A 25,230-nucleotide genomic window follows, 5' to 3' on the forward strand; every position below is an offset into this window, starting at 1 on the left:
CATTTTTCCCATTCTCCTGTTCCGGTACCGGATAATTTTCCATGGATGAAACGAGGATCCCTCTGGAGACACGAAGGGCTTGAGCTGTGCCAGGATCTCCATGGCTGGAGAAGAATGAAGGACAGGACCAAGCTCCACTTCCATCCTGGAGACTCCGGGGATGGATTAAACCCTTCGGAATCCGGCTCTTTGTGTCCCTGCCGGGTAACGGAGCAGCTCCCGCCTCTTCTCCATGGGATCGGTTTTCCATAGGAAAATTCTCTGTGCCCCCTGCTCCGGGTTTGGAATGTGGCTTTGGGCCTTTGGCTGGATCCCATTGCTGCTCCAGAGGAAAACAGGGACACGGAGGAGACGGAACCCCCCGGAGCAAAAGCTCCTGGGTTTTGTGCACGCTCCTGAAGGATTGGGATCTCTTCCCAGTGTTATCCCTGTTTTCTGCACGAGGAAAATCTGCTTGGAAAGGCTGGTCCAGGCTGTCCCAGAACTTTGGGAACGGGAGCACAGGGATGATATTCCATAGCCACTGGATCACGGCTGCCTCTTGGATTCATTCCTGGTTGTGCCTCCGCTTTTTTCTGGATCTTCCCCTCTCCTGAGTGTGACTCCCATTCCCACATCCCTCAGGAATGTCCCATTGCAGCTTTTCCTGCTCAAATCCCAAAAATCTGGGATCTCAGATTTCCTCCATCCAGCCTTTCCCAGGGCCCGAAACCACGGGAAAACATCCCAGGAATTTTCTCCCATCTTGGAGGGACTCTGAAGGCGTCCCAGAGGAGCATGGAAAACAACTGAATCCCAGCAGGATCCCGGTGTTCCCACCCAGCTCATCCTGCCTCACACCAGGATTTTCCGGGATGGGATCAGATGGATTATTCCATGCCATGGGAATCTCCTGGGTTTTCTGCAGGGTGTGGAGGCCCCACGATTTTTGATCCTTCCCTCGTGTGGAGCTTTTCCAGTGGGAATTTCCACAGGCAGAATGTGGCCCTGCCCTTCATCCACCCGCACCTGGATGCTTTGGATGTGTCCTGGAGAGAATCCCAGCCTGGAGATTCCCAATCCAGGAGCTGGGGACAGGATTTTTGGGATGCTGGGGCCTGTTTGGAGGCTTAGGAGGCTTCTCCCTACATCCAACCCTGCCCTTTTCCTTGGATACTCAGCACCCTGGGAACACTCCCAGGGACCCTCCGGAGCTGGGATGAACTCAGCAGGATCCGGAGGCACCTGGATGAGGCCAAACAAGGATCATATTCCCGCTAATTGTCTGCTGCTGACGGCCACAGAGACAGGGAACAAAAGCAGCCCCTCGGATGCGACTCCCTCATCATTCCGGAGGGTCTGGATCAGGTATCCCGCCTTTTTCCAGGCCTTTGATCAATGGCCTTCATCAGCCGCGTGTGAATTATTCACGGGGCGCTGGGATCAGCTTTCCCAGCCCCGCTGATCCCAACCTTCTCCCTCCTCTCCTCCTCCTCCAGCTGATTTGGGGGATGGGCCGGGGTTCCAGCACTGCTTTGGTTTGACGGGAATTCCTATCCCATATATTCCCGGCGTTCCTGGAGGGACGTTCCCAACCCTTTCCCTCCTCTCTCTTCCTCCTCTTCCAACTCAGTTCTGGACAGCCCACGGGATTTCTTTTCCCACATATTCCCTGCATTCCCAGAGGGATGTTCCCAACCTTCTCCCTCCTCTCCACTCTCCTTCTCCAGCTTCTTCCTGGATAAGAAGGATGGGCTGGAGCTCCATTACAGCCCCTCTTTAGTGGGATTTCTTTTCCCATTTATTCCTTGCACTCCTGGAGGGATGTTCCCAGAACCATCACAACTTCCTCCGACTTATTCCTGGACAAGGAAAATGGGCTGGAGTTCCAGCACTGCCTTGGTTTTGTGGGATTTCCTATTCCACATATTCCCAGCATTCCTGGAGGGATGTTCCCAGCACCAGCTCCTTTCTTCTCCTCCCCACCCTCCCAGCCAGGAATTTCTTCCCAAGATCCCACCCCAAGCTCCCCTTTCCCACTGGGAAGCCATTCCCTGCCTCCTCACCCTCCATCCTTTATCCCAAATCCCAAATTCCAGCTCTTCCAGAGCCCTTTTAGGCTCCAGGGGTCCTCATGGATCCATGTGGGAAGGGACCTTAAATCCCATCCCATTCCAACCTCAACACTTTCCGCTATCCCAGGCTGCTCCAAGCCCTGTCCAACCTTTTCTTGGACACTTCCAGGGATGGGGCAGCCACAGAATCCCTGGACGCAATAAATCCAACACCTGCAGGATTTGGAAAATCTGGGAAAACACATTCCGGCATCAACTTCCACCTGGCTAATCCACCAGAAATTTCCAGTTTCCTTTAAAACACAGACATTTCATGGAAACAAACGGCACAACTCAGGGAAAAATCGGAGCTGTGCAGCACGGAATTCCTGGGGTGAATTCCTCACCCCCTGAGCTGCTCGCACGGCACTGGAAATTCCCAGGAAACTCCAACCGGTGCATTCCTCACCCTCCCGCCTCCGGACCAAACCGGAGCTGCCTCTTCCTGCGGGATAAGATCTGGATGGGATCTTTGGGAAGGGAGGACTCACCTGTTGGTGAAGACTTTGCTGTAGTTGAACACTTGGATCTCCAGGATCTCATTCCCATCGATGTTGGTCGCCACCGGCCAGCGGAAAGTCTGGGAAAAGGAGGAGAGGGATGAGCCAGGATCGTTGTGGGAAAAGGAGGAGAGAGATGAGCGAGGATCGGTTGGGAAAAGGAGAGGGAAGGGCCAGGAGCATTCCAGGGAAAGGAGGAGAGGGATGAGCGAGGATCGGTTGGGAAAAGGAGGACAAGGATGATCCAGGAGTTTTTTGGGAAAAGGAGGAGAGGGATGAGCAAGGATCAGTTGGGAAAAGGAGAGGGAAGAACCAGGAGCATTCCAGGGAAAGGAGGAGAGGGATGAGCGAGGATCGGTTGGGAAAAGGAGGACAAGGATGATCCAGGAGTTTTTTGGGAAAAGGAAGAGAGGGATGAGGCAGGAGTGTTCCAGGGAGCTGCTGGGGGGGGGGATGAGGATGGGAAAAGGCCTCTTTTCCCAGGAAAAAGGCATCAGGGCTGTTTTATAGGGATGTCGCTAAGGATGCGCCCAGCGCCAAATATTTTATGGATGCACACGTGGAAAATATAAATCTAGACATTGGATGAGGATGGGAATATGGAGCCAGGCTGGGAGAGCTGGGAATGTCCAGCTGGAGAAGGGAAGGATCCAGGGAATCCTCGAAGCCACGTCCCGAGCCTGAAGGGGCTCCAGGAGAGCTGGAATTTGGGATAAAGGCTGGAGGGGCAGGAGGCAGGGAATGGCTTCCCAGTGGGAAAGGGGAGCTTGGGGTGGGATCTTGGGAAGGAATTCCCGGCTGGGCTGGAATTCCCAGAGAAGCTGTGGCTGCCCCTGGATCCCTGGCAGTGTCCCAGGCCAGGTTGGAGCAGCCTGGGATCGCGGGAGGTGTTGGGGTTGCAATGGGATGATCCTTGAATTCCCTCCCCACCCAAAGCATTCCATAAAATAGAATCCCTTTCCTAATTTTTCTGCTTCCCAAGGCAAATCCCTCTTCCAGCCCAACCCCCTGAATTCCCGTTGGTTTCCCAAGCCCCAGAGCCTCCCAAATCCAAGCATCCCCCCTTCCCAAGCTGCTCCCGGTGCATCCCAGGCTGGGAATGTGCCGGAGGCAGCGGATCCGGGATCTCTCCCAGGAGCAGCAGAGCAGAACTGAAAACCACGGGAAGGGAATTTGCTCATCCAGCAAATTCCCAGGAAGGAACCGGTGCCTCTTCAGCACTTCCCCAGCCCTCATTCCCGAGCTATTTATTCCCGGTTTTAATTTGTCTGCAGAGCCAAGGAAGCAAAGGAAAAATTACGGGAATATAAAAGGAAATGGGAAATGGTGCCAATGGATCCGGCACCGTTCTGGATCCTGCAGCAGGATTTATCCCAAGCTCTCCATGTGGGGACGGAATTCAGTCCTTCCCCTGCTTTTTCCTGGTTTTTTCCAATGGTTTTGATACTCCAGGGATTGGATCCGGTGATAAAATCCCCCGGCAATCCCAAGATTATGGAACCAAGGAGTTTTTTGGGTTGGAAAAGCCCTCGGAGATCCCCAAACCCAAGAATTCCCAGCGCTGATGAGGCCACCCCTGATCCATGTCCCCACATCCACAAGGATTTCAATCCCTCCCGGAATGGGGGCTCCACCACTGGACTGCCCTTTCCAGGAAGGAATTCTTCGGGAATACCTCTCTGGCCTGAAGAATTGTCCTGTTCCCACTTTTCAGCCTCTGCACCATCAGCCCTCGGCTCCTTTTCCCAGGCAGAGGAGGACAAAAATGGGAATTTTTCCAGCCAGGTTCCCTTGTCCCTGTCCGAGCTCCTTCCAAAGGGTCTCGAATGTGCTTTGGGGGCTCCAGATCCACCAAATCCAAGGAAATCACTCCAAATCCAAGGAAAGGCAGAGAAAATGGCCGCGATTGTAGGGAGCCATGTCCAGGGATTCGGTAAAGTTTGGGATTGTGTTTGCCAAAGGAAAAGGGGGAAAATAAGTCTGGAAAAGTCACAGGTTGATCCAAGGGGTTTTCCACATGCTGGGAAAAAACCAACAGGGAAGGCCCTGGCACAGAATTCCCAGAGAAGCTGTGGCTGCCCCTGGATTCCTGGAAGTGTCCAAGGAAAGGTTGGACGGGGCTTGGAGCACCCTGGGATCGGGAATTCCCTGCCCATGGAATGGGATGGGATTGAAGTTCCCTTCCCACCCAACCCATTCCATGCTTCCATGGTTTGTGTTTCCTGGGATTGATGTGAGCAGCTCATCCCTCAGGGCCTGTTCGAAATTATCCCAGAAAACTGCAGCTCCACGGAATTCGGGCTCCTTCATTCCCGGAGATTTCCTTCCCTTCCGAGCTGTGGGAGATCTCCAGGAAAAGCCCCTCCAAGGTTAAACTCTTCGGGACGCAGCACGGAACGCAAACATTCCTGATTAACTGGGGAGCTGTGCGCAGCCTCTGGAATAGCCGGCAGGCTCCGGAGCAGCCGAGGATTTGCAGAGCTCGTTAAGGAACGAGGGAAAATAATTGGAAAAGAAACGGAGCGAAACCAAACAAATGGAAACCACCGGGGCTTGAAATCCAAATCCTGCCTGGAGGCGGCCCGATTCATGGGAAGCGGTGGCAGGAAAAGAGGGAATTGCCGTGGATTTTTCCAGCTCTGAGATCACAGAATCCAGGGATTATTGAGGTTGGAAAATCCCTCTGGGATCATCAAATCCAAGCTGTGGCCGATCCCCACCGGAGCCCCAAGTGCCACATCCAGGAATTCCTTGGAAACCTCCAGGGATGGGGACTCCAAACCTCCCCAGGAGCCCCTTCCAAGGCCTGGCCGCCCTTTCCCTGAGGAATTGTTCCCAAAATCCAACCTCCCTGGCACAGCCTGAGGCCGTTTTCCCTCGTCCCATCCCTGTTCCCTGGAATCAAAGCTCGATCCCACCCGGCCGCCACCTCCTGCTCCGGGATTTGGGATCTGCCATGGATAATCCAGGTGGTTTGAACTTAAAACATTCCCAGGTATTCCCTGTGCCAGCACGAGGGTGGTGATTCCCTGGATATTCCCCCAGCGGGAAGGATTTGATCCTCTGGGTCTGGGAATGCCTCCACGGCATCGAACACAGAGCCTGTGGCTGCTCCAGGAGGGAATCGCTTCCCTAAAAAAACCCTGGAATTCCAGGCTGGACACAGCTCCTGAGCCAACACGATCCAAACCATTCCCAAACAGAGCTTTCCAACGGCATGTGGTGAACGAGGGGGGAAAATCCCACAGGGTGGGAGATGGAATTTGATGTGGCTTGGAGAGGAAAAAATTCCCAGAATTATGGGACGTTCCAACCCTGGAAGTGTTCACGGGCTGGTTTGGGTGGGAAGGGACCTGAAATCCCATCCCATTCCATGGGCACGGACATCTCCCACCATCCCAGGGTGCTCCAAGCCTTTTCCTTGGCCACTTCCTGGGATCCAGGGGCAGCCACGGCTTCTCTGGGAATTCTGTGCCAGGGCCTCACTCTGAAGGAAAAAGAAGGAATTTCAAGGGGAAAAAATCCGACTTTTTCCTCCTGAGAGGAGGAACAACGGAGCCAAAATCCCAGCCGGATTTTCCCAGCGTGGATGAACAAATTTTCCTGAAATTTCAGCAGAAAACGTGGAATTTTTTGTGGTTTTCATTTATTCCCCCTTTGGAAAATGCCGTAGGGATTTTCCCACCTGTGTCCAGCCAGGAATCCCATTTGGGCCCTGCCAGGAAAAACCTTGGAGCAGACAACAAGGGTGGCAACAATAACTGGGAATAGGGATTTCACCGGGACCGGGAATCCTGGGAAAGCAAAAGGGATTTATGGGATAAAAGGATGGAAAAGTTCTCCCACCTCGTCAAACTTGGCCTCGTCCTCGCAGTTTTCCAGCACTCGGGTGTAGAAGGAAAGCCCTGGAGAGGGAAAAAGAGGGACAACAGTTGCATGAAGGTGTGGGAGAGCCTGGGATTTTGGGATCTGCGGGTTGGGAACAGCCGGAAGGAAAATTCCGCCTGAATCCCATCTCCTGAGAGAGGCCCCTCGATCCTGTGGGACCTCCCTGCTCCAGCCCTTCCCAATCCAGGAGCATCCCAACTTTCCCTGACGGCGGAATCTTTATCTGCCAGTTCTCCAGGAGGTATCCATGAGCGACATCCCTGATTTTCCAGCCCCATTCCCAAGAGGAAGCCTCTCCTGGCAGCTCATTACGATCCATCTGTGATCCATTAACTCCCGGCTCCCTAATTACCCCGGACACAAACGCAATTAAGCCGGACTCCAAGTGGGAATTCCCATGGGAAAGTGACTCTGAAAGAGCTCCGATCCTGCTGGAGCTTCCCAAAAAACGGGCTAGATAATGAAAATTCCCCGTTTTCCTGCATTTTCCCTGAAGCCAGGCTGAAAAGCCGGAATTCCCGGAAAATCCTGGAGTCATCCCAGCTTTGTTTCCATGTGCGGAGCGAGGAGGGGGAGAAATGGAACCGCGACAGATCCGGGAGCCCTTTGGAGCCACCGAAATTCAATCCCATTCCCAAATCCCTGATGGAAAACTGGGAGAATCCTAAAGGCAAAGCTGAACCCCCCCCTCTGGATCCTCACAGGGCACAGGGATCCCTTGGGAATGTGGGAGTCAAATCCAAGGCTGTGGATGGAGAGGAAGCCCTGAAATTCCGGGATGGGAGTGGATTTTGGCCACGGAATCCATCTTTTCCCTCCACTTCCCGAGCAGGATCCACTCTCCCCCCTCCCTGGCTGCTCCCATGGATCCGGAATTCCATTGGTGCCTCAGTTTCCCTGGTTTGGAAAACACTGCAGCTCCCAGGATTCCCGGAAGAGGAGGAGCAGCGTCATCCCAAGGCCTTCCCACGCGGTGTCAGCCTCGGGAATGCTTCATCCCGGATTTCACTCCTTCCTCTCCCACCTGAGCCTGGGAGCTCTGCCGGATCCCTCGGGATGCGCTGCCGGAGGGAGAAGCTGGATGGGGCTGGCATCGGGAAGGGAATCCCTGTGCCAGGCTCGGGGATCCAGGAAAACCAGAGGAATGAGGAAAATCCAGCCGGGAGCTGGGAGAGGGCTCCTCATCCCATGGCCAAGGCTCCAAAGCTTTTCCAGAGGCACTGGAAAAGGGCGGGAAGCTCTTCCCAATGGATTTTGGGACTGAGATCCAACCGGACACATTCCAGGCCTGGAATTCCAGGTCAATGTGCCTGGAATCCATCCTATCCCATCCCAGGGCAGGACAGGGCCCTGGTTAAGGAAGGAATCACGGAATTACTTCTCTTGGAAAAGCCCTCTGGGAGCCAGCCCAACATTCCCTGATCCGTGTCCCCGAGTGCCGCATCCCCAGGGATTTCAATCCCTGCCGGAATGGGGATCCCGCTGCCCTGGGCACCCGTGCCGGGGCTGGACAGCCCCTTCCAGGCAGGAATTGTTCCCAAGGAATTACTCCCAAGGAATTATTCCCCTGGGGGCCGGGATGGGGCTCAGGGCACCGTCTGTTTAATCCAAGCGCCAGAATTCCCTCAGGGATTTTAAGGAATTGCTCGGAGAGGACGAGGAGCCAGCAGGACTGAGCTGCCCGGCATTCCCAAACTTTCATGGAGCGAGGGGGCAGCAGAGCATTCCCAAAGACATGGAATGAGGGAGGAGCTCTCAGGCGGGTTGGAATGGGATGAGCTTGAGGATCCCTTCCATCCCAAATCATTCCACGATCCCAAGAGGATGGAAAACTCCCATCTTTCTGTTCCTGCTGCTGTTGGGATCCACGGTGTGGATGATCCCTAAGGATCATCCCGCTTATTTACCCGGACGGATTATTCCCATCCCCTCATCCCGAACCAGCTCCTGTGTCCCACGGAACTTTCCGGCCCAGATTCCAGCCCGGATTCCAGCCCCAGAGCTCTCCCACATCCCAAAATGTTCCGGCTGCCCATCCAAGAGGTTCCCAGGGATCGTCCCCAGAGTTCCCCGTCCCTATGGAGCTGCTCCGTCGGTTTCCCTTTGGATACCAGGAATTTGGGAAAGATGCTGAGAGCCTTTGGAGCCGATCTTTCCCCTGCGGATCCGAGGTTTGCTGCAGCTTTGGAACTGGGAATGAGCAGGGAATGAGCCCAAATCCTTCTCTGGGTGCGTGCGAGGGATGGATCCATCCTGATCCGCTTCCCCGCTGCCTTCCCCGATCCAACCGCACCGGGAATCGCTTCCCGATCCAACCGCACCGGGAATCGCTTCCCAATCCAACCCCACCTGGAATCGCTTCCCAATCCAACCGCACCGGGAATCGCTTCCCAATCCAACCCCACCTGGAATCGCTTCCCGATCCAACCCCACCTGGAATCGCTTCCCAATCCAACCGCACCGGGAATCGCTTCCCGATCCAACCCCACCTGGAATCGCTTCCCGATCCAACCCCACCGGGAATCGCTTCCCAATCCAACCGCACCGGGAATCGCTTCCCGATCCAATCACATCTGGAATCGCTTCCCAATCCAACCCCACCTGGAATCGCTTCCCAATCCAACCGCACCGGGAATCGCTTCCCGATCCAATCACATCTGGAATCGCTTCCCAATCCAACCCCACCTGGAATCGCTTCCCAATCCAACCCCACCTGGAATCGCTTCCCGATCCAACCGCACCGGGAATCGCTTCCCAATCCAACCCCACCTGGAATCGCTTCCCGATCCAATCACATCTGGAATCGCTTCCCGATCCAACCCCACCTGGAATCGCTTCCCAATCCAACCACACCAGGAATCGCTTCCCAATCCAACCCCACCGGGAATCGCTTCCCGATCCAACCGCATCTGGAATCGCTTCCCAATCCAACCGCACCGGGAATCGCTTCCCAATCCAACCCCACCGGGAATCGCTTCCCGATCCAACCCCACCGGGAATCGCTTCCCGATCCAACCGCACCGGGAATCGCTTCCCGAGCTGCTTCCAGCCCCTTTTAGCAGCTGGATTTTCCTGGCCAGGGCCTGGATGAGCCTGGGAAGAGGAATTCCCACCTGGAAGCACCAGGGAGATCAGCGTCATCCCAGCGTGACGCTCAATCCCCCTTTCCACAGGAACTCACGGAAGGAAAAGACCGGGAAAGAACCTCTGGACCCTGATCCGACTGTCCTGGAAGGCGACCCCGAATTCCTTCCTTGGAATTCCATCCCGGAATGGTTTGGGTGGGAAGGGACCTTGAATCCCATCCTGTTCCAGGGACACCTCCCACTATTCCAGGCTGCTCCAGCCTTTCCAGGGATTCTCTGGGAATTCCAATCCAGCCCCTCCCCACTCTCCCAGCCGGGAATTCCTTCCCAAGATCCCACCCCAAGCTCTCCTTTCCCAGTGGGAAGCCATTCCCTGTATCCTGTCCTGGGATGGATCCTGTCCGTCCCACAGGGAATTTGGGCCAGATTCGGGACCGGGAATGTTCCAAACTGGAAATTTGGGATCTCCCAGAGCTCACTGGGAAAATCCAAGGTGGCTTTTCCCGCCCTGCATCCCATTCCCGCTGCTGGGATTGCTCCAGGCTCCGAGTTAGCCGGGAATTCCACCTCTTCCCGGGGATTTTCTTGGCGCTGGGAAGCAGCACAGGGAACTGAGGGTTAATTGGCCCTGGTTAATGATCCCAAGGTCGTTAAGAGCAGGGAAAGCTGATCCAGGCCGGCCATGGAATTCCTGGAATTCCCCCGCTTCCCTGAGCTGGGATCGCTCTTGCTGCCCTCATCCCACTCCGCCTCCACGGATTCCCAGCCGCTGGAAGAGGGATCCGGCCCCAGCCGGGATCCCATCCCGAGCCTTTCCCAAGCCTTGGAAAAGCTCCGGCAGCTCTCGAACTTCCACATCCTCGGGAGAATTGTTCCTCCTTCCCGTGGAAATCTTTGGAGCTGCTGCGGATCCCGGCGGGAATCGGAAGCCGCGGAATCCTCGGGAGAAATCCCGGCTGATCCCGGATCCCAGACCAGGATTCCTTCGGGATCTCTCCTTGGCACCCTCGATCCTCCAAAGCCGTGATCCCACAGCCGGATTCCAGCTGGGACACGATCCCGGCTCCCGGCGGGAATTTCACCCCGGGAATTCACCCCCTTTTCCCTGGATGAACCCGTGGGGAGGGGACCCCAAAAAGAGCCGCTTTGGGGTCGTGCGTGGGGAAACTGAGGCAGGGATGGATGCTGGGACTCCCCGAATCCTGATCCCCAAATCCTGTCCCCGAATCCCACCCCCCAAATTCCGGGTCCCCAGATCCTGACCTCCAATCCCGTCTGCCAAATCCTGTCCCCAGCATCCCACTCCCAAATTCCTGTCCCCAACATCCCGCTCCCAAATTCCTGCCCTCAAATCCTGACCCCAAACCTTGCCCCCAAAAATCCTGTTCCCAAATCCCACCCCCCAATCCTGCTCCCCCAAATCCCACCCCCCAATCCTGCTCCCAAATCCCATCCCCCAATCCTGCTCCCCCAAATCCTGTCCCCCTAAAATCCTGCTCCCCAAATCCCGATCCCTCAAATCCTTCTCCCCCAATTCCTGCACCCCAAATCCCGCCCCCACAAAATCCTGTCTCCCCAAAATCCTGTCCCCCAAATCCCACTCCCCACATACTGATCCCCCAAAATCCTGCATCCCAAATCCCGCACCCCCCCAAAATCCTGCCCCCCATATCCTGCACCCAAACCCTGCTCCCAAAATCCTGTCCCTCAAATCCCACTCCCCAAATCCTGCTCCCAAAATCCCAAATTCCTGCCTCCAAATCCTCCCCCTCGAGCCCTGCCCCTCAAATCCCGCTCCCCAAAATCCTGTCCCCCAAATCCTTCCCCCAAACCCTGTCTCTCAGACCCTGCCCCCCAAATCCTGACCCCAAAATCCCGCACCCCAAATCTCGTTCCCCAAATCCTGTCCCCAAATCCTTTCCCTCAAACCCTGCACCCCAAATCCTGCACCCCAAATCCTGTTCCTCGAAGCCTCACTCCCAAATCCCGCTCCCCCAAATCCTTCCCCCCAAATCCTTCCCCCCAAATCCTGCACCCCAAATCCTGCACCCCAAATCCCTCTCCCCCAATTCCTGCACCCCAAATCCTGCTCCACTAATCCTGTCCCCACATTCCGGCGGCCCAAACCCCGATCCCAAATTCCCGTCCCCGCTCCCGGTACCCCGGAACGCCGCCTTGGCGATGCGGTCGCCTTTGCCGCGCAGGCCGGAGACGGAGCGGAGCTGCAGCACCAGAGCCATGGGGGGACCCTGCGGGGGGCTCGGGACGGGGCCGGGGGGCGCCGGGGCGGGCTCGGGGCGGTCCCGGCGCGGATCGAGGTGCTCGGGGTGGTCCCGGTGCGGATCGAGGTGCTCCGGGCGGGTCCGGTGCGGATCGAGGTGCTCGGGGCGGTCCCGGTGCGGATCGAGGTGCTCGGGGCGGTCCCGGCGCGGTCTCGGAGCAGAGCCCGGGGCGGTCCCGGGGCGGATCGAGGTGCCCGGGGCAGTCCCGAGGCGGTCCCGGTGGCTGATGCGATCCAGCTGCGGTGCCCGGTGCTCGGTGCAGAGCTCGGGGTGGTGCCGGGGCGGTCTCGGAGCGGAGCCCGAGGTGGTCCCGGGGCGGTTCCCGGTGCCTGACGCGGTCCCGGTGCGGTCCCGGTGCAGAGCCCGGTGCAGAGCGAGGTGCCCGGTGCAGAGCGAGGTGCCCGGTGCAGTCCTGGTGCAGTGTCCGGTGCCTTATGTGGTCCCGGTGCGGAGCCCGGTGTGGTCCCGGTGCGGTCCCGGTGCAGAGCCCGGTGCGGAGCCCGGTGCAGAGCCCGGAGCCTGATGAGGTCCCGGTGCGGTGCCGGTGCCGCTCCGGTCTCGGTGCCGCGCTCCGGAGCTCGGCTCGGTGCGGTGCCGGTCCCGGTGTGGTCTCGGTGCCGGTGCCGCGCTCCGGAGCTCAGCTCGGTGCGGTCCCGGTCCCGGTGCGGAGCTTCCTCCGCTGCCAGCGCTGAATTATTCAGCAGCGGGGCCGCCCCTCCCCTCCCTCGAACCCCTCCCACCGCTCCCTTCCCTTCCCTCCCTCCTTCTCCTTCCCTCCCTCCTTCTCCTTCCCTTCCCTCCCTCCTTCTCCTTCCCTTCCCTTCCCTTCCCTTCCCTTCCCTTCCCTTCCCTTCCCTTCCCTTCCCTTCCCTTCCCTTCCCTTCCCTTCCCTTCCCTTCCCAGCCGCGGGAGGCCGGGAATGGGGAAACTGAGGCACGGCTCCACGAGGCTGCAACCTCGGGATAAGGGCGAGCACCCCCCGCCTGCCCTTCCCAAAATTCCCGGGAATGTCGAGGAGGAGCTGAGCCGGCCCCGCCTCTGTTGGGAAGAGCGAACCCAGGTGAGCGTCAGCGCCAGAGGGAGAGGAGCGAGCGGGAAAGCTCCGGGAATCCTGGAATTCTTCGGGCTGGAAAAGCCCAACCGCCCCCCCCCCTCCAGGCCACCCCTGATCCAGGTCCCCCCAAATCCACAGGGATCTGAAATCCCTCCAGGAATGGGGACCCCAGCCCTGCCCTGGGCAGGATGAGGGGGTTGGGAATTCTCTTGGTGTCCCGAGAACAGAGGGAGGGACCCCAAGGAAAAGCGGGAGCGATGAGGATGGAGCCGCTGGAATGCGGGGAGCGGGGCTGGGAGGAGGCGGCTGCTCCTGGAATCCGGGAATTGTGGAATTGTTGAGGCTGGGAAAATTGCTGGAGTTGGGATAAACCACCCCAAAATGGGGGTGCAGCCCTGCAACGGCCCCAAAAATGGGATAAATCACCCCAAAACGGGGGTGCAGCTATGCAAAAGTCCCAAAAATGGGATAAATCACCCCAAAGTGGGGGTGCAGCCCTGCAACGGCCCCGAAAATGGAATAAATCACCCCAAAGTGGAGTGCAGCCCTGCAACGGCCCCGAAAATGGGATAAATCACCCCAAAGTGGGGGTGCAGCCATGCAACAGCACCAAAAATGGGATAAATCACCCCAAAATGGGGGTGCAGCCCTACAACGGCCCCAAAAATGGAATAAATCACCCCAAAGTGGAGTGCAGCCCTGCAACGGCCCCGAAAATGGGATAAATCACCCCAAAGTGGGGGTGCAGCTCCCCCAGTGAGGTCCCTGGGGGAGGAGCGGGCACTGTCCCAGAGACCCCAAAGCGCCCCCAGACCCCAAAGCGCCCCCAGACCCCAAATTTCCCCCAGACCGCAAAGGGACCCCAGAGACCCCAAATCTTCCCCATCCCAGGAGGCTCCCGGGCGTTCCCACCTATGAATCCATGGGATTTGTGTTTTTCGGGAATTCTGCCCCATCCCAGGACAAACCGGGCCGTTTCCACCTGTGAATCCACGGGATTTGCGCTTTTCGGGAATTCTGCCCCATCCCGGGAGGATCCCCAGGGCGTGGATCCAGCGGGATCCCGGGATGGGGACATTTCCTTGGCTCTGTCCCTCCTTCTGTCCCCGCACCTCGTTCCCGGCCCTTTCTCTGCCTTTTCCCGTCCCTCTCTCCCGCATTCCCTGTTCCATAAAATCCACATTTCCCGCTCCGGAATTCCAGCGATTATTTGGGATCATTTCAAGAAAATCCATGGTTTTGGCTTTGGCTCCCGGGCTCGTTGGCTCCGGAATTCCGGTGATTATTTGGGATCATTTCAATACCGGACCGGAACGAGCCTCCCCCCAAAACGAGGCCAAATCCCAAAATAAACCCCAAAACCGGGATAAACCCCCCCAAAAAGGAGGGGGAATTCTCTGGGAATTCCAGCCCAGTCCCTCCCCACCCTCCCGGCCGGGAATTCCTTCCCCAAATCCCACTTTCCAGGATGCAACGATTCCTTTCCATGATTCCCCCGCCTCCAATCCCTGCTCCAGCGCTGCCATCCCGATATTCCAGCGGCTGCGATCGGGAGGGATCTCCCGCTGCGGATCCCACACGAACGGGGAATCGCCGAGCGCCGGGACACCGGGAATGGATCCCACCGGCAATGGATCCCACCGGGAATGGATCCCACCGGCAATGGATCCCACCGGCAATGGATCCCGGGGCGGGCGGGCAGGGGTGGCTGGGATCTTGGGAAGCGATTCCTCCCTCCGGGAGCTTCCAGGGACGCAATTCCCGAGCTCCTGGGGCCCCCTAAAGGCCCGCATTGGGAGCGAGCCCGGGAGTGGGAAAAATCCACGGAAAGGCCCCAAAATCCCTCCCTTGGAATCTCAGATGGGAGCGCGGAGCCGGCCCGGATCCAAAGGGGGATTCGGGATCGCCCGTTCCAGGTGGGAACATCCCCGAAGCCCAAAAGGAGCTCCGGGATCAGATCCCGGCCCTGCCTGGCCGGGGCAGCGCTGAGATTCCGCCCTTCCCGTTAAAGATCCCACAGAATTCCCGGATCCCCGGGGGTTTTCCTGCATTTCCCTCCTCTTCTCTGCTTTTCCCAGCTTTTTCTTCCTCTTTTTGTTTCATTTTTCTTTGTCTTTCCCCTTTTTTTTTGGCCTTCATTCCCACCTTTCCCTTCTTTCCCCTTTTCTCCCCTTCTCCCTCTCTTTTCCTCATTTTCCTTTGCTTTCCCCCATTTTTCCTTCACTTTTCCCCATTTCCTGCTGTTTTCCTTCATTTTTACCCCTTTCCCCCCAGTTTTCCCTTTGCTTTTTTCCCATTTTTCCTTTGCTTTTCCCCATTTTCCTGTCTTTTTTCCCCTCCATTTTTACCCTTTTCCCTCAGTTTTCCCTTTGTTTTTCCCCATTTTTCCCGGTGTTCCCGACCCCCAAATCCCCCCCAATTTGGGGTTTCCCCAAAACCCCCCCGATGCGCTGGGGGGGGAGGGGGGGGGGAAATGGGGAACACCGGGAAAAATGGGGAAAAACAAAGGGAAAACTGAGGAGAAAGGGTAAAAATGAAGGAAAACAGCAGGAAAATGGGGAAAAGCAAAGGAAAAATGGGAAAAAGAGAGGGAGAAGGGGAGAAAAGGGGAAAGAAGGGAAAGGTGGGAATGAAGGCCAAAAGAAAAGGGGGTAAACGAAGAAAAATGAAACAAAAAGAGGAAGAAAAAGCTGGGAAAAGCAGGGAAGAGGAGGGAAATGCAGGAAAACCCCCGGGGATCCGGGAATTCTGTGGGATCTTTAACGGGAAGGGCGGAATCTCAGCGCTGCCCCGGCCAGGCAGGGCCGGGATCTGATCCCGGAGCTCCTTTTGGGCTTCGGGGATGTTCCCACCTGGAACGGGCGATCCCGAATCCCCCTTTGGATCCGGGCCGGCTCCGCGCTCCCGTCTGAGATTCCAAGGGAGGGATTTTGGGGCCTTTCCGTGGATTTTTCCCACTCCCGGGCTCGCTCCCAATGCGGGCCTTTAGGGGGCCCCAGGAGCTCGGGAATTGCGTCCCTGGAAGCTCCCGGAGGGAGGAATCGCTTCCCAAGATCCCAGCCACCCCTGCCCGCCCGCCCCGGGATCCATTGCCGGTGGGATCCATTGCCGGTGGGATCCATTCCCGGTGGGATCCATTGCCGGTGGGATCCATTCCCGGTGTCCCGGCGCTCGGCGATTCCCCGTTCGTGTGGGATCCGCAGCGGGAGATCCCTCCCGATCGCAGCCGCTGGAATATCGGGATGGCAGCGCTGGAGCAGGGATTGGAGGCGGGGGAATCATGGAAAGGAATCGTTTCATCCTGGAAAGTGGGATTTGGGAAGGAATTCCTGCTCCTGCAGAGCTGGGGGAGGCCCCTTGTCCATAAAACCATGGAATTGCTGAGCTTGGAAAAGGCCTCGGAGCCCATGGATCCAACCATTCCCGGCACTGCCGGGGCCACCCCGGTTCCAGCTCCCACCCCAAATCCACAGGGATTTCGATCCCACCGGGAATGGGGGCTCCAGCCCCGCCCCGGGCAGCTGGAAGGGCTGGAAAACCTTTCCAGGCAGGAATCGTTCCCAAAATCCAACCTGGACCTCCCTTGGTGCAACGCCCAGGATCCAAATCCCATCCGAAAATCCCTGGGAATCCCGGTGCGCTTTCCATCAAATCACCAGCCTGGAGTCGGGCACCGGCTCGGAGAGAGATTCCTGCAGGAAAACATCGCCAGGAAAACCATGGAAAGGGAAATTCCTCATGGAATTCGCATCACGGAGAGGTTTGGGTGGGAAGGGCCCTTAAATCCACCCCCATTCCATGGGCTGGGACACATTCCCTGATCCCAGGCTGCTCCAGCCCGGCCTGGGAACGCTTCCAGGGATCCGGGGGCCGCCACAGGATCTGCAGGATTTGGGATTTGCTCCCAAGTCTGATCCAGCTTTTCCTCCCGGGGATCCGCGGGGTTGCTGGGAGAGGGTTTGGGAAGGGATTTTGGGGCTCTTTTCCTGCTCCACATTCCCAAAAAACCAGCTCGGATCCCGACTGCTTCCGTGTTCCCTCCCGGCTGGATTTCCTCATCTCCAAGGGCTTTTCCCACCTCAACAATTCCATGATTCCATGGGATGGGTTTGACCTCCGCTGGCACCAGAAGTCATTCCCGTCTCCGGAGCAGCTTTTATCCCGTTTTAATCGCTTTAAATCCCGTTTTTCCTCTCTCGTTCCTCTTTTCCAGCAGAATCCCGCAGGGCGAGGCTCCCCCGTGCCGGAATCCAACCCGGACCCATCCCAGAACAAATCCATGGATGGAAACCGAGGAGGAGGAAAAGCTCCGAACGCTCGGTCCCGCTGGAATCTCCCGAAATCCAGTGAAATATTTCCACTTTTTCGCCTTTCCTGGGATAAAGGACAAATCCTGGCCCTTCCCTTCATCCCGGATTGTCATTCCCTGCTCCCACCGAGCCGCGGCCGAGGAGTTTGGGATCATCCCAGACTCTCCGTGCCTCAGTTTCCCTGCGGATTCAGCGCTCCTCTCCCCATTCCCGGGGTTTTGGATGCTCCTGCCGGCCGGGAATTGGGAGTGGAAGGATGGGAATTCCCTGGAGCTGGGACACGGATCCGCCTCGTTCCCTCCGGGAAGGAATTCCAGGGGGAAACTCCGCCCTTTTCCACCTGGGGGGACGCTCCTGCTTCTCTTCCCTGGGGATATTCCAGCCCCTGCTTCCCCCGGGAATGTTCCGGCCTCGGTTTTCCCTCTCCCGATTCCTCCGGGAATATTCCAGCCCCGATTCCTCCGGGAATATTCCAGCCCCGATTCCCCCGGGAATATTCCAGCCCCGGTTCCGCCTCTCCCGATTCCCCCGGGAATATTCCAGCCCCGATTCGCCCGGGAATATTCCAGCCCCGATTCCGCCTCTCCCGGTTCCCCCGGGAATATTCCAGCCCCGGTTCCACCTCTCCCCGTTCCCCCGGGAATATTCCAGCCCCGATTCGCCCGGGAATATTCCAGCCCCGGTTCCGCCTCTCCCCGTTCCCCCGGGAATATTCCAGCCCCGATTCCTCCTCTCCCCGTTCCCCCGGGAATATTCCAGCCCCGGTTCCACCTCTCCCCGTTCCCCCGGGAATATTCCAGCCCCGGTTCCCCCCCGCCCCTGCCCTGATTTCCCGAGGGATGCTCCTGCCCCGGTTCTCCCTGGCCCGGTTCCCCCGGGATGTGCTCCTGTCCCGGTTTCCCCTCTCCGGGTATTCCCAGCAGATTCTCCTCCCCATTTTTTCCCGGGGGACGCTCCTATCCCGGTTCCCCGTGTCCCGGTACTCCCGGCAGATGTTCCCGCCGCGTTTTTCCCGGGAGATGCTCCTATCCCGGTTTCCCCTATCCCGGTACCCCCGGGAGATGCTCCCGGCCCGGTACCCCCGGTTCCTGTCCCGGTACCTCCGAGATGTGCTCCTATCCCGGTTCCCCCTATCCCGATCCTCCCTGGGACATGTCCCTGCCCCGTTTCTCCCGGGAAATCCCCGTTTCCTATCCCGGTTCCCCTTATCCCGGTAACTCCGGGAGATTCTCCTCTCCCGTTTTCCCCTTATCCCGTTCCTGCCCCGTTTCTCCCGTGGGACGCTGCATTCCCGCTTCTCTCTTCCCCTGCCCCTCTCCCGGCCCGGGGCGGGTGCTGGAGCGGCGGGGGGAGCCCGGCCCCGGTGGGAAGGAGGGAGGGAAGGGGCGGAGGATCCCGGCCCCGGTGGGAAGGAGGGAGGGAGGGAGGGAGGGAAGGGGCGGAGGATCCCGGCCCCGCTCCCGTTCCCCGCCTACAAAAGGCTCCGGGCCGGGCGGGCCCCGCTCCCAGCGCCGGGACCCCCGCACCCATGGGCGGCTGCCGGGCCCCTCCGCGCCCCCGCGGAGCCGCCGCCGCTCAGCCCCGGGGGTCCCCTCGCCGCCCTCGGCCTCCTGTCCCGGCCACCTCCGGGGCGCAGCCCGGGGACTGAGGGAAATCCCGGGGACTGAGGGAAATCCCGGGAAGAGACCACGGGAAGAGCTCGGGCCCGCGGGTGAGTGCGGACAGCGGGGACCGGGAGCGCCGGGAGCGGGGCTGGAGGAGCCGCCGAGCCCCGGGGGGTGCGCGGGGAGGGAGAGGCTCCGGTCCCGGTTCCCCCCGGGAATGCTCCAGCCCCGAATCCCTCTGTCCCGGTTCTCCCCGGGAATGCTCCAGCCCCGAATCCCTCTGTCCCGGTTCCCCCCGGGAATGCTCCAGCCCCGAATCCCTCTGTCCCGGTTCCCCCCGGGAATGCTCCAGCCCCGAATCCCTCTGTCCCGGTTCCCCCCGGGAATGCTCCAGCCCCGAATCCCTCTGTCCCGGTTCTCCCCTCGGGAATGCTCCAGCCCCGAATCCCTCTGTCCCGGTTCTCCAACCGGGAATGCTCCAGCCCCGAATCCCTCTGTCCCGGTTCTCCAACCGGGAATGCTCCAGCCCCGAATCCCTCTGTCCCGGTTCCCCCCGGGAATGCTCCAGTCCCGAATCCCTCTGTCCCGGTTCTCCCGGGAATGCTCCTGCCCTTTTTCCTTCCCCTGTCCCCGTTCCCTGGGGGATTCTCCTGCCCCGGACTCCCCAGGCGAGTTCTGAGAGAGCCCCCGGAATTCCTGGATGGCATTTCCCCCTTGGAAGCGGGACCAGGAGCTGGGAATGCTGCTGGTTTAACTGCGACAAAACTCCGGCGGCACCAGAGGCACAACAATCCCGGGAAAACAGAATCCATGGATCCGTGGCCCTGCTCCAAACCCCGTCCAGTCTGGCCTCGGACACTGCCAGGGATCCAGGGGCAGCCGGGGATTCCCTGGGAATTCCAGCCCAGCCGGGAATTCCTTCCCAAGATCCCAGCCCGAGCTCCCCTTTCCCAGGGAAATCCCTCCATTCCCGCCTCTCCCAGCCTGCCATTGGATCCAGCCCCAGCCCGACTCCTCTGCGGGAAGGAATTCCGGCCTCCAGGCCCTTCCCTGGGAATCTCGGCACTCCAGGAAGGCTCTCCCTTCCCTTTCCCATCCCCGACTTCCAGAAAAACCCCTGGCCATGGATTCGGAGCCTCCTGGATCCCAGAATCCCGGAATGCTTTGGCTGGGATCCCCGCAGCTTCAATCCCATCCCATTCCAAGGCCGGCACCTCCCCCGATGATCCCAGGCTGCTCCAGCCTTTCCTTGGACACTGCCAGGGATCCGGGCATTCCCTGGGAATTCCAGCCCAGCCGGGAATTCCTTCCCAAGATCCCAGCCCAAGCTCCCCTTTCCCACTGGGAAGCCATTCCCTGCCTCCTGCCCCTCCAGCCCTTTCCCAAATTCCAGCTCTCCTGGAGCCCCTTTAGGCTCGGGAAGTGGCTCCGAGGATTCCCTGGATCCTTCCCTTCTCCAGCTGAACATTCCCAGCTCTCCCAGCCTGGCTCCAGAGGGGCTCCAGCCCTCGGAGCAGCTCTGGGTTCTCCTCCGGCCTCGCTCCAGCAGCTCCGTGTCCTGCTGATTTTGGGATCCCGGAGCTGGGGGCTCACCTGCTCCACCCCAGAGCCGGAGCCTGGCAGGGATTGGCCGGGATTGGGATACACCAAGCGCCCGATTCCAGCTGGTATTCCCGTTTTTCCCCGGCAGGATGGAGAACAAGGCCGTGTATCTCCGCACCTTCTCCGAGCGGGAGAGCGGATCCGTCCTGGAGGAGCCCTTCGAGGGAAGGAGCCTTTCCAAGCTGAACCTCTGCGAGGACGGTGAGGGCGGATCCACCTCCGGATCCACCTCCGGATCCACCTCCGGATCCACCTCTGGATCACGGGGGCAATGGGAGCACGGAGAGCTCCTGGGAGCTGGGATTGCTCGGGAAGGAGCTCCGGATTCGGCTCCACGTGGGCAGAGGTGTCCGGAATGAGCTCCGTGCTCAGCTCCGGCGTCCAGGCAGGATTCCCTGGGAAACGGGGATGGATCCTGTGGTGGGAGCAGCACCGGGATGTGTCTCCAGCACAGGTTTTCCAGGGATTCTGTGGCTGCCCCTGGATCCCTGGCAGTGTCCAAGGAAAGGTTGGAAGGGGCTTGGAGCAGCCTGGGATCGTGGGAGGTGCCGGGGTTGGAATGGGATGGGATTCAAGGTCTCTTCCCACCCAAAGCATTCCGGGATTCCGGGATCAAGGAGGCTCAGAATCCATCCCGAGGGATTTTTATGGAAGTCGGGCATGAGAAAAGGGAGGAAAAGGGAAGGGAGACCCTTCCTGGAGTGCCGAGATTCCCAGGGAAGCCCCTGGAGCCTGAAATTCCTTCCCGCAGAGGAGTCGGGATGGGGCTGGATCCAATGGCAGGCTGGGAGAGCTGGGAATGTCCAGCTGGAGAAGGGAAAGATCCAGGGAATCCTTGGAGCCCCTTCCCAAGCCTAAAGGGGCTCCAGGAGAGCTGGGATTTGGGATAGAGGGGCAGGAGGGGCAGGAGGCAGGGAATGGCTTCCCAGTGGGAAAGGGGAGCTTGGGCTGGGATCTTGGGAAGGAATTCCCGGCTGGGAGGGTGGGGAGGGGCTGGGAACATCCAGCTCCGGATGAATTCCTTCCGGGAATGCTGCAAGGGGCTCATGGAGGTGATTCCAAGGGCACCTGTGGGGGTCTCCAGCCCCGGGGTAGGGACAGCTTTGGATCCAGAGGGTGGATTTCCCATCCAGGCCATCCCTGGGGGTTGATCCCATTCCCAAAGGTTGATATCCCTGCTCCCGCCTCTTCCCAGCTTCCCGCAGGCCGATCCTGCCGTTCCCATCCTTTCCCAGCGGCAAACAGCTGCGAGAGCCGGGAGGGAAGGGTCGGAGGCCTCCAGGACTGATCCCAGCATTCCCAGCAAATCCCTTTCCCCGGGAAGGCTCGGAGGTACCTCCCTGGCTTTGGGATTTTTTATGGAAGTCCGCCTGGAATTCTCAGGGCTCATCCATAACTCATCCCAACCTTCCAGGGAAGCCCATTCCCACGGGGGAGAGGTCTCTGGAGGGAGATTTCTGGGAAGGGGCAGGACTAGGCCGTCCCTGGGGATGGCACCACCCGGATCCCGCCTGGATCCATGGAAAACTCCCGCCGGGGGGGGCCGAGGATCCATCGGGAGAGGGATCCAAGCTTTGCGCCCGCCCAGGAACAGCATTCCCGCACCTTTTCCAGGGTTTTGGGGACCCCGCATCCCGCTTTCCCGAGGAGCGGGCGGGTCGCGGCTGCGCTCCCTGGAGCCTGGGCAGGGGCAGGAAATGTTCGCTTTTCCTTGGAATCCGGCCGGAGCCTTTCCCTGGGCCCGGGCTGTGCAAATCCTCCTTCCAAGGGCCGGGAATGGGAGTGGGTGGATCGGGGCGCGCCGCCAGCTCCTCCCGGAGTGTCCCAGGAGCCGCTGGAAGTGCGAGTGTCAGGAAAACATCGCCGCTCTCCTCGTCCCGCAGCCCGCGGCTCCAGGAATTCCGGGGTGGGAGCGCGGGCTGAGATCCGTCCCGCATTCCCTCGGGATCGCCGCCTGCATCCCTGAGCTCATTCCCGAGCTCCAAAGCCGGGCTGGGTTTCGGGATCCGCCCGCCGGAACCCTTTCCCGGCTGGAGGCTTTTCCAAACATCGCCGTTTTCCCGGGATGGACACACCGGGACAACGGCGGAGCTTGGGAAGGACAAGGATGCCGTGGGGAAGGGTCCTGGAATGCTGGGACCCCTCCCGCAGTCCATCGGTTCCATCTCCGGAATTCCAAGGAGTAGCGAGATCCCACCGGGATCTGAGCTCCGGCCCCATGGATGGGGCGAGATCCCACCCGGCCATCGCCGGGCAGGGATGGAATTGCTCCTGGACAGGGAATGAGATCCCAAATCCCGGCAGGGATGCTCCAGGCTGGAGCTGGGAATTGCTCCTGGAAAAGGAATGAGATCCCAAATCCCGGCAGGGATGCTCCAGGCTGGAGCTGGGAATTGCTCCTGGAAAAGGAATGAGATCCCAAATCCCGGCAGGGATGCTCCAGGCTGGAGCTGGGAATTGCTCCTGGACAGGGAATGAGATCCCAAATCCCGGCAGGGATGCTCCAGGCTGGAGCTGGGAATTGCTCCTGGACAGGGAATGAGATCCCAAATCCCGGCAGGGATGGTCCGGGCTGGAGCTGGGAATTGCTCCTGGACAGGGAATGAGATCCCAAATCCCGGCAGGGATGCTCCAGGCTGGAGCTGGGAATTGCTCCTGGAAAAGGAATGAGATCCCAAATCCCGGCAGGGATGCTCCAGGCTGGAGCTGGGAATTGCTCCTGGACAGGGAATGAGATCCCAAATCCCGGCAGGGATGGTCCGGGCTGGAGATGGGAATTGCTCCTGGAAAAGGAATGAGATCCCAAATCCCGGCAGGGATGGTCCGGGCTGGAGATGGGAATTGCTCCTGGAAAAGGAATGAGATCCCAAATCCCGGCAGGGATGGTCCGGGCTGGAGCTGGGAATTGCTCCTGGAAAAGGAATGAGATCCCAAATCCCGGCAGGGATGGTCCGGGCTGGAGATGGGAATTGCTCCTGGAAAAGGAATGAGATCCCAAATCCCGGCAGGGATGGTCCGGGCTGGAGATGGGAATTGCTCCTGGACAGGGATGAGATCCCAAATCCCGGCAGGGATGGTCCGGGCTGGAGATGGGAATTGCTCCTGGACAGGGATGAGATCCCAAATCCCGGCAGGGATGCTCCAGGCTGGAGCTGGGAATTGCTCCTGGACAGGGATGAGATCCCAAATCCCGGCAGGGATGGTCCGGGCTGGATCCGGCCGGGATCAGCGAGGTCCCCATCCAGGAGGTTTGGATTTGGGGTTCCCCCTCTCCTGTGGGATGAGGGGCTCTGGGTCGGAGCCTCGGAGCTCCAAGGAGCACGAAACACCGGGATGGAGGCACCCAGGGCTCCGGGTGGGAATTCTGGGCTCTTCCTGCATCTTCTGTTGGTGTCTCCTTGGGAACGCTCGGATCTGGGAAAGGGCGAATCCGGGCTCCCGGCAATCCTGTGATCCTGCCAGGATCCAGCAGGGAATGGATCGGGTGGGAAGGGACCTGAAATCCCATCCCATTCCAGGGGCAGGGACACCTTTCCCTATCCCAGGGAGCTCCAACCTTTCCTTGGCCACTCCCAGGGATCCAGGGATTCTCTGGGAATTCCCGTCCAGCCCCTCCCCACCCTCCCAGCTGGGAATTCCTTCCCAAGATCCCACCCCAAGCTCCCCTTTCCCACTGGGAAGCCATTCCCTGCCTCCTGCCCCTCCAGCCCTTTCCCAAATCCCAGCTCTCCTGGAGCCCCTTTAGGCTCGGGAAGCGGCTCCAAGCTCTCCCTGGAGCTCAGGGTTTTCCTTGGAGCTGCATCCCACGGGATTTGCCTGCTGGGAACCCCAGCCTGGAGCCATCCCAGCGGCTCCCGGGGATCCCGGAATGCTTTGGGTGGGAAGGGACCTCAAATCCCATCCCATTCCAACCCCGACCCCTTCCCCTATCCCAGGCTGCTCCAATCCCATCCAGCCTTTCCTTGGACACTCCCAGGGATGGAGCCCCCGGTGCTGCTCCCCTCCCTTGTAGGGGTGATCCCAACATTCCCGCAGCATTCCAAGGCCTCCATCAGCCCGTGTCCTGCTCTGTCCCGCAGATCCCGGCCGGAGGATGAAGGCCTCGGGATGCTGTGGCCGGATGGGCTCCGTGGCGGCGCTGAAATATTCCGTGGTGGGACTTTACCTCCTCGTGCTCCTCATCCTGGTCGGAATCTTCATCCTGGCAGGTGAGGCCGGGCCGGCTCCTCCCGGGAGGCTCCCAGAGCCAGGAGCATCCATCCATGGGCTTGGAATCCCGGCTCGGGAGGGTTTTCCAGGCCATGCAGGGGAGGAAAAGTTGGGATCCAGCAGAACTCCAAGGAGCTCTGAGCTCCTTGGGATCAAGAGCTTGAGCCTGATCTGGCTCCGCGCGGAGCATCGGGAGCGGCCGGGATGGAATCCCTGAGGCTGGAATTGCTGCAGGGTTTGAGGGTGGAGCACTGGGAATGCTGAGGCTCGGGAGAGGTTCGGGAACTGCCTCCCGTCAGCCGTTCCCAGCTGGCTTTTCCTGGGATAAGGATGATGGGATGCAGGCAGGGCGTTATCCTGGCACATTCCAGGCCTCCTGCCTCCCCTTTCCCGAATTTTGGTGAGTGCAGGGATGGCGAAGGCCCTTGGGAATGCCTGGAATTCCCACCCAGCCCCCAGGAATTACCCAGCTCATCCCGGCACACACATTCCGTGGGATCCGCGCTGCCTCAGGCTTGTTCCCCCTCCCTTGTCCTCCTGGAAGAAATTTGGGAAATTCCTGGTTTAATCCCCAATCCCAAGATTTCCCTTGATGGGTGGGA

The 25,230-nt window shown here is 59.3% G+C and overlaps 2 protein-coding genes across 8 annotated transcripts in view; one reads left to right on the forward strand and one right to left on the reverse strand.

Annotated features, from left to right (window-relative positions):
- Positions 1 to 11,889, reverse strand: part of OTOF (otoferlin) — an 80,721-nt gene extending 68,832 nt beyond the window's left edge. For all 4 annotated transcript variants that reach the window (XM_048298855.1, XM_048298854.1, XM_048298857.1 and 1 more), the window contains exons 1-3: positions 11,729 to 11,889; positions 6,440 to 6,498; positions 2,585 to 2,673 (exon numbers count right to left, since the gene is read on the reverse strand). In XM_048298855.1, coding sequence (XP_048154812.1) covers positions 2,585 to 2,673; positions 6,440 to 6,498; positions 11,729 to 11,807 — 227 coding nt within the window. In that variant the 5' untranslated portion in view covers positions 11,808 to 11,889. The remainder of the gene's footprint in view (positions 1 to 2,584; positions 2,674 to 6,439; positions 6,499 to 11,728) is intronic.
- Positions 11,890 to 12,807: 918 nt separating this feature from the next.
- SCARA5 (scavenger receptor class A member 5) overlaps positions 12,808 to 25,230 on the forward strand; it is a 34,612-nt gene continuing 22,189 nt past the window's right edge. Inside the window, exons 1-4 of one of the 4 annotated variants that reach the window (XM_048298377.1) lie at positions 12,808 to 12,909; positions 17,120 to 17,249; positions 20,508 to 20,620; positions 24,499 to 24,627. In XM_048298377.1, the coding sequence (XP_048154334.1) occupies positions 20,509 to 20,620; positions 24,499 to 24,627 (241 nt within the window). In that variant the 5' untranslated portion in view covers positions 12,808 to 12,909; positions 17,120 to 17,249; position 20,508. Of the gene's footprint in view, positions 12,910 to 17,116; positions 17,250 to 18,689; positions 18,925 to 20,507; positions 20,621 to 24,498; positions 24,628 to 25,230 lie in introns of those variants that run through there. The other 3 variants (XM_048298378.1, XM_048298376.1, XM_048298379.1) reach the window with 3 other exon arrangements.

The sequence above is a fragment of the Corvus hawaiiensis genome, chromosome 3 (assembly GCF_020740725.1).
Source record: "Corvus hawaiiensis isolate bCorHaw1 chromosome 3, bCorHaw1.pri.cur, whole genome shotgun sequence".
In the NCBI taxonomy this organism is placed as follows: domain Eukaryota; kingdom Metazoa; phylum Chordata; class Aves; order Passeriformes; family Corvidae; genus Corvus; species Corvus hawaiiensis.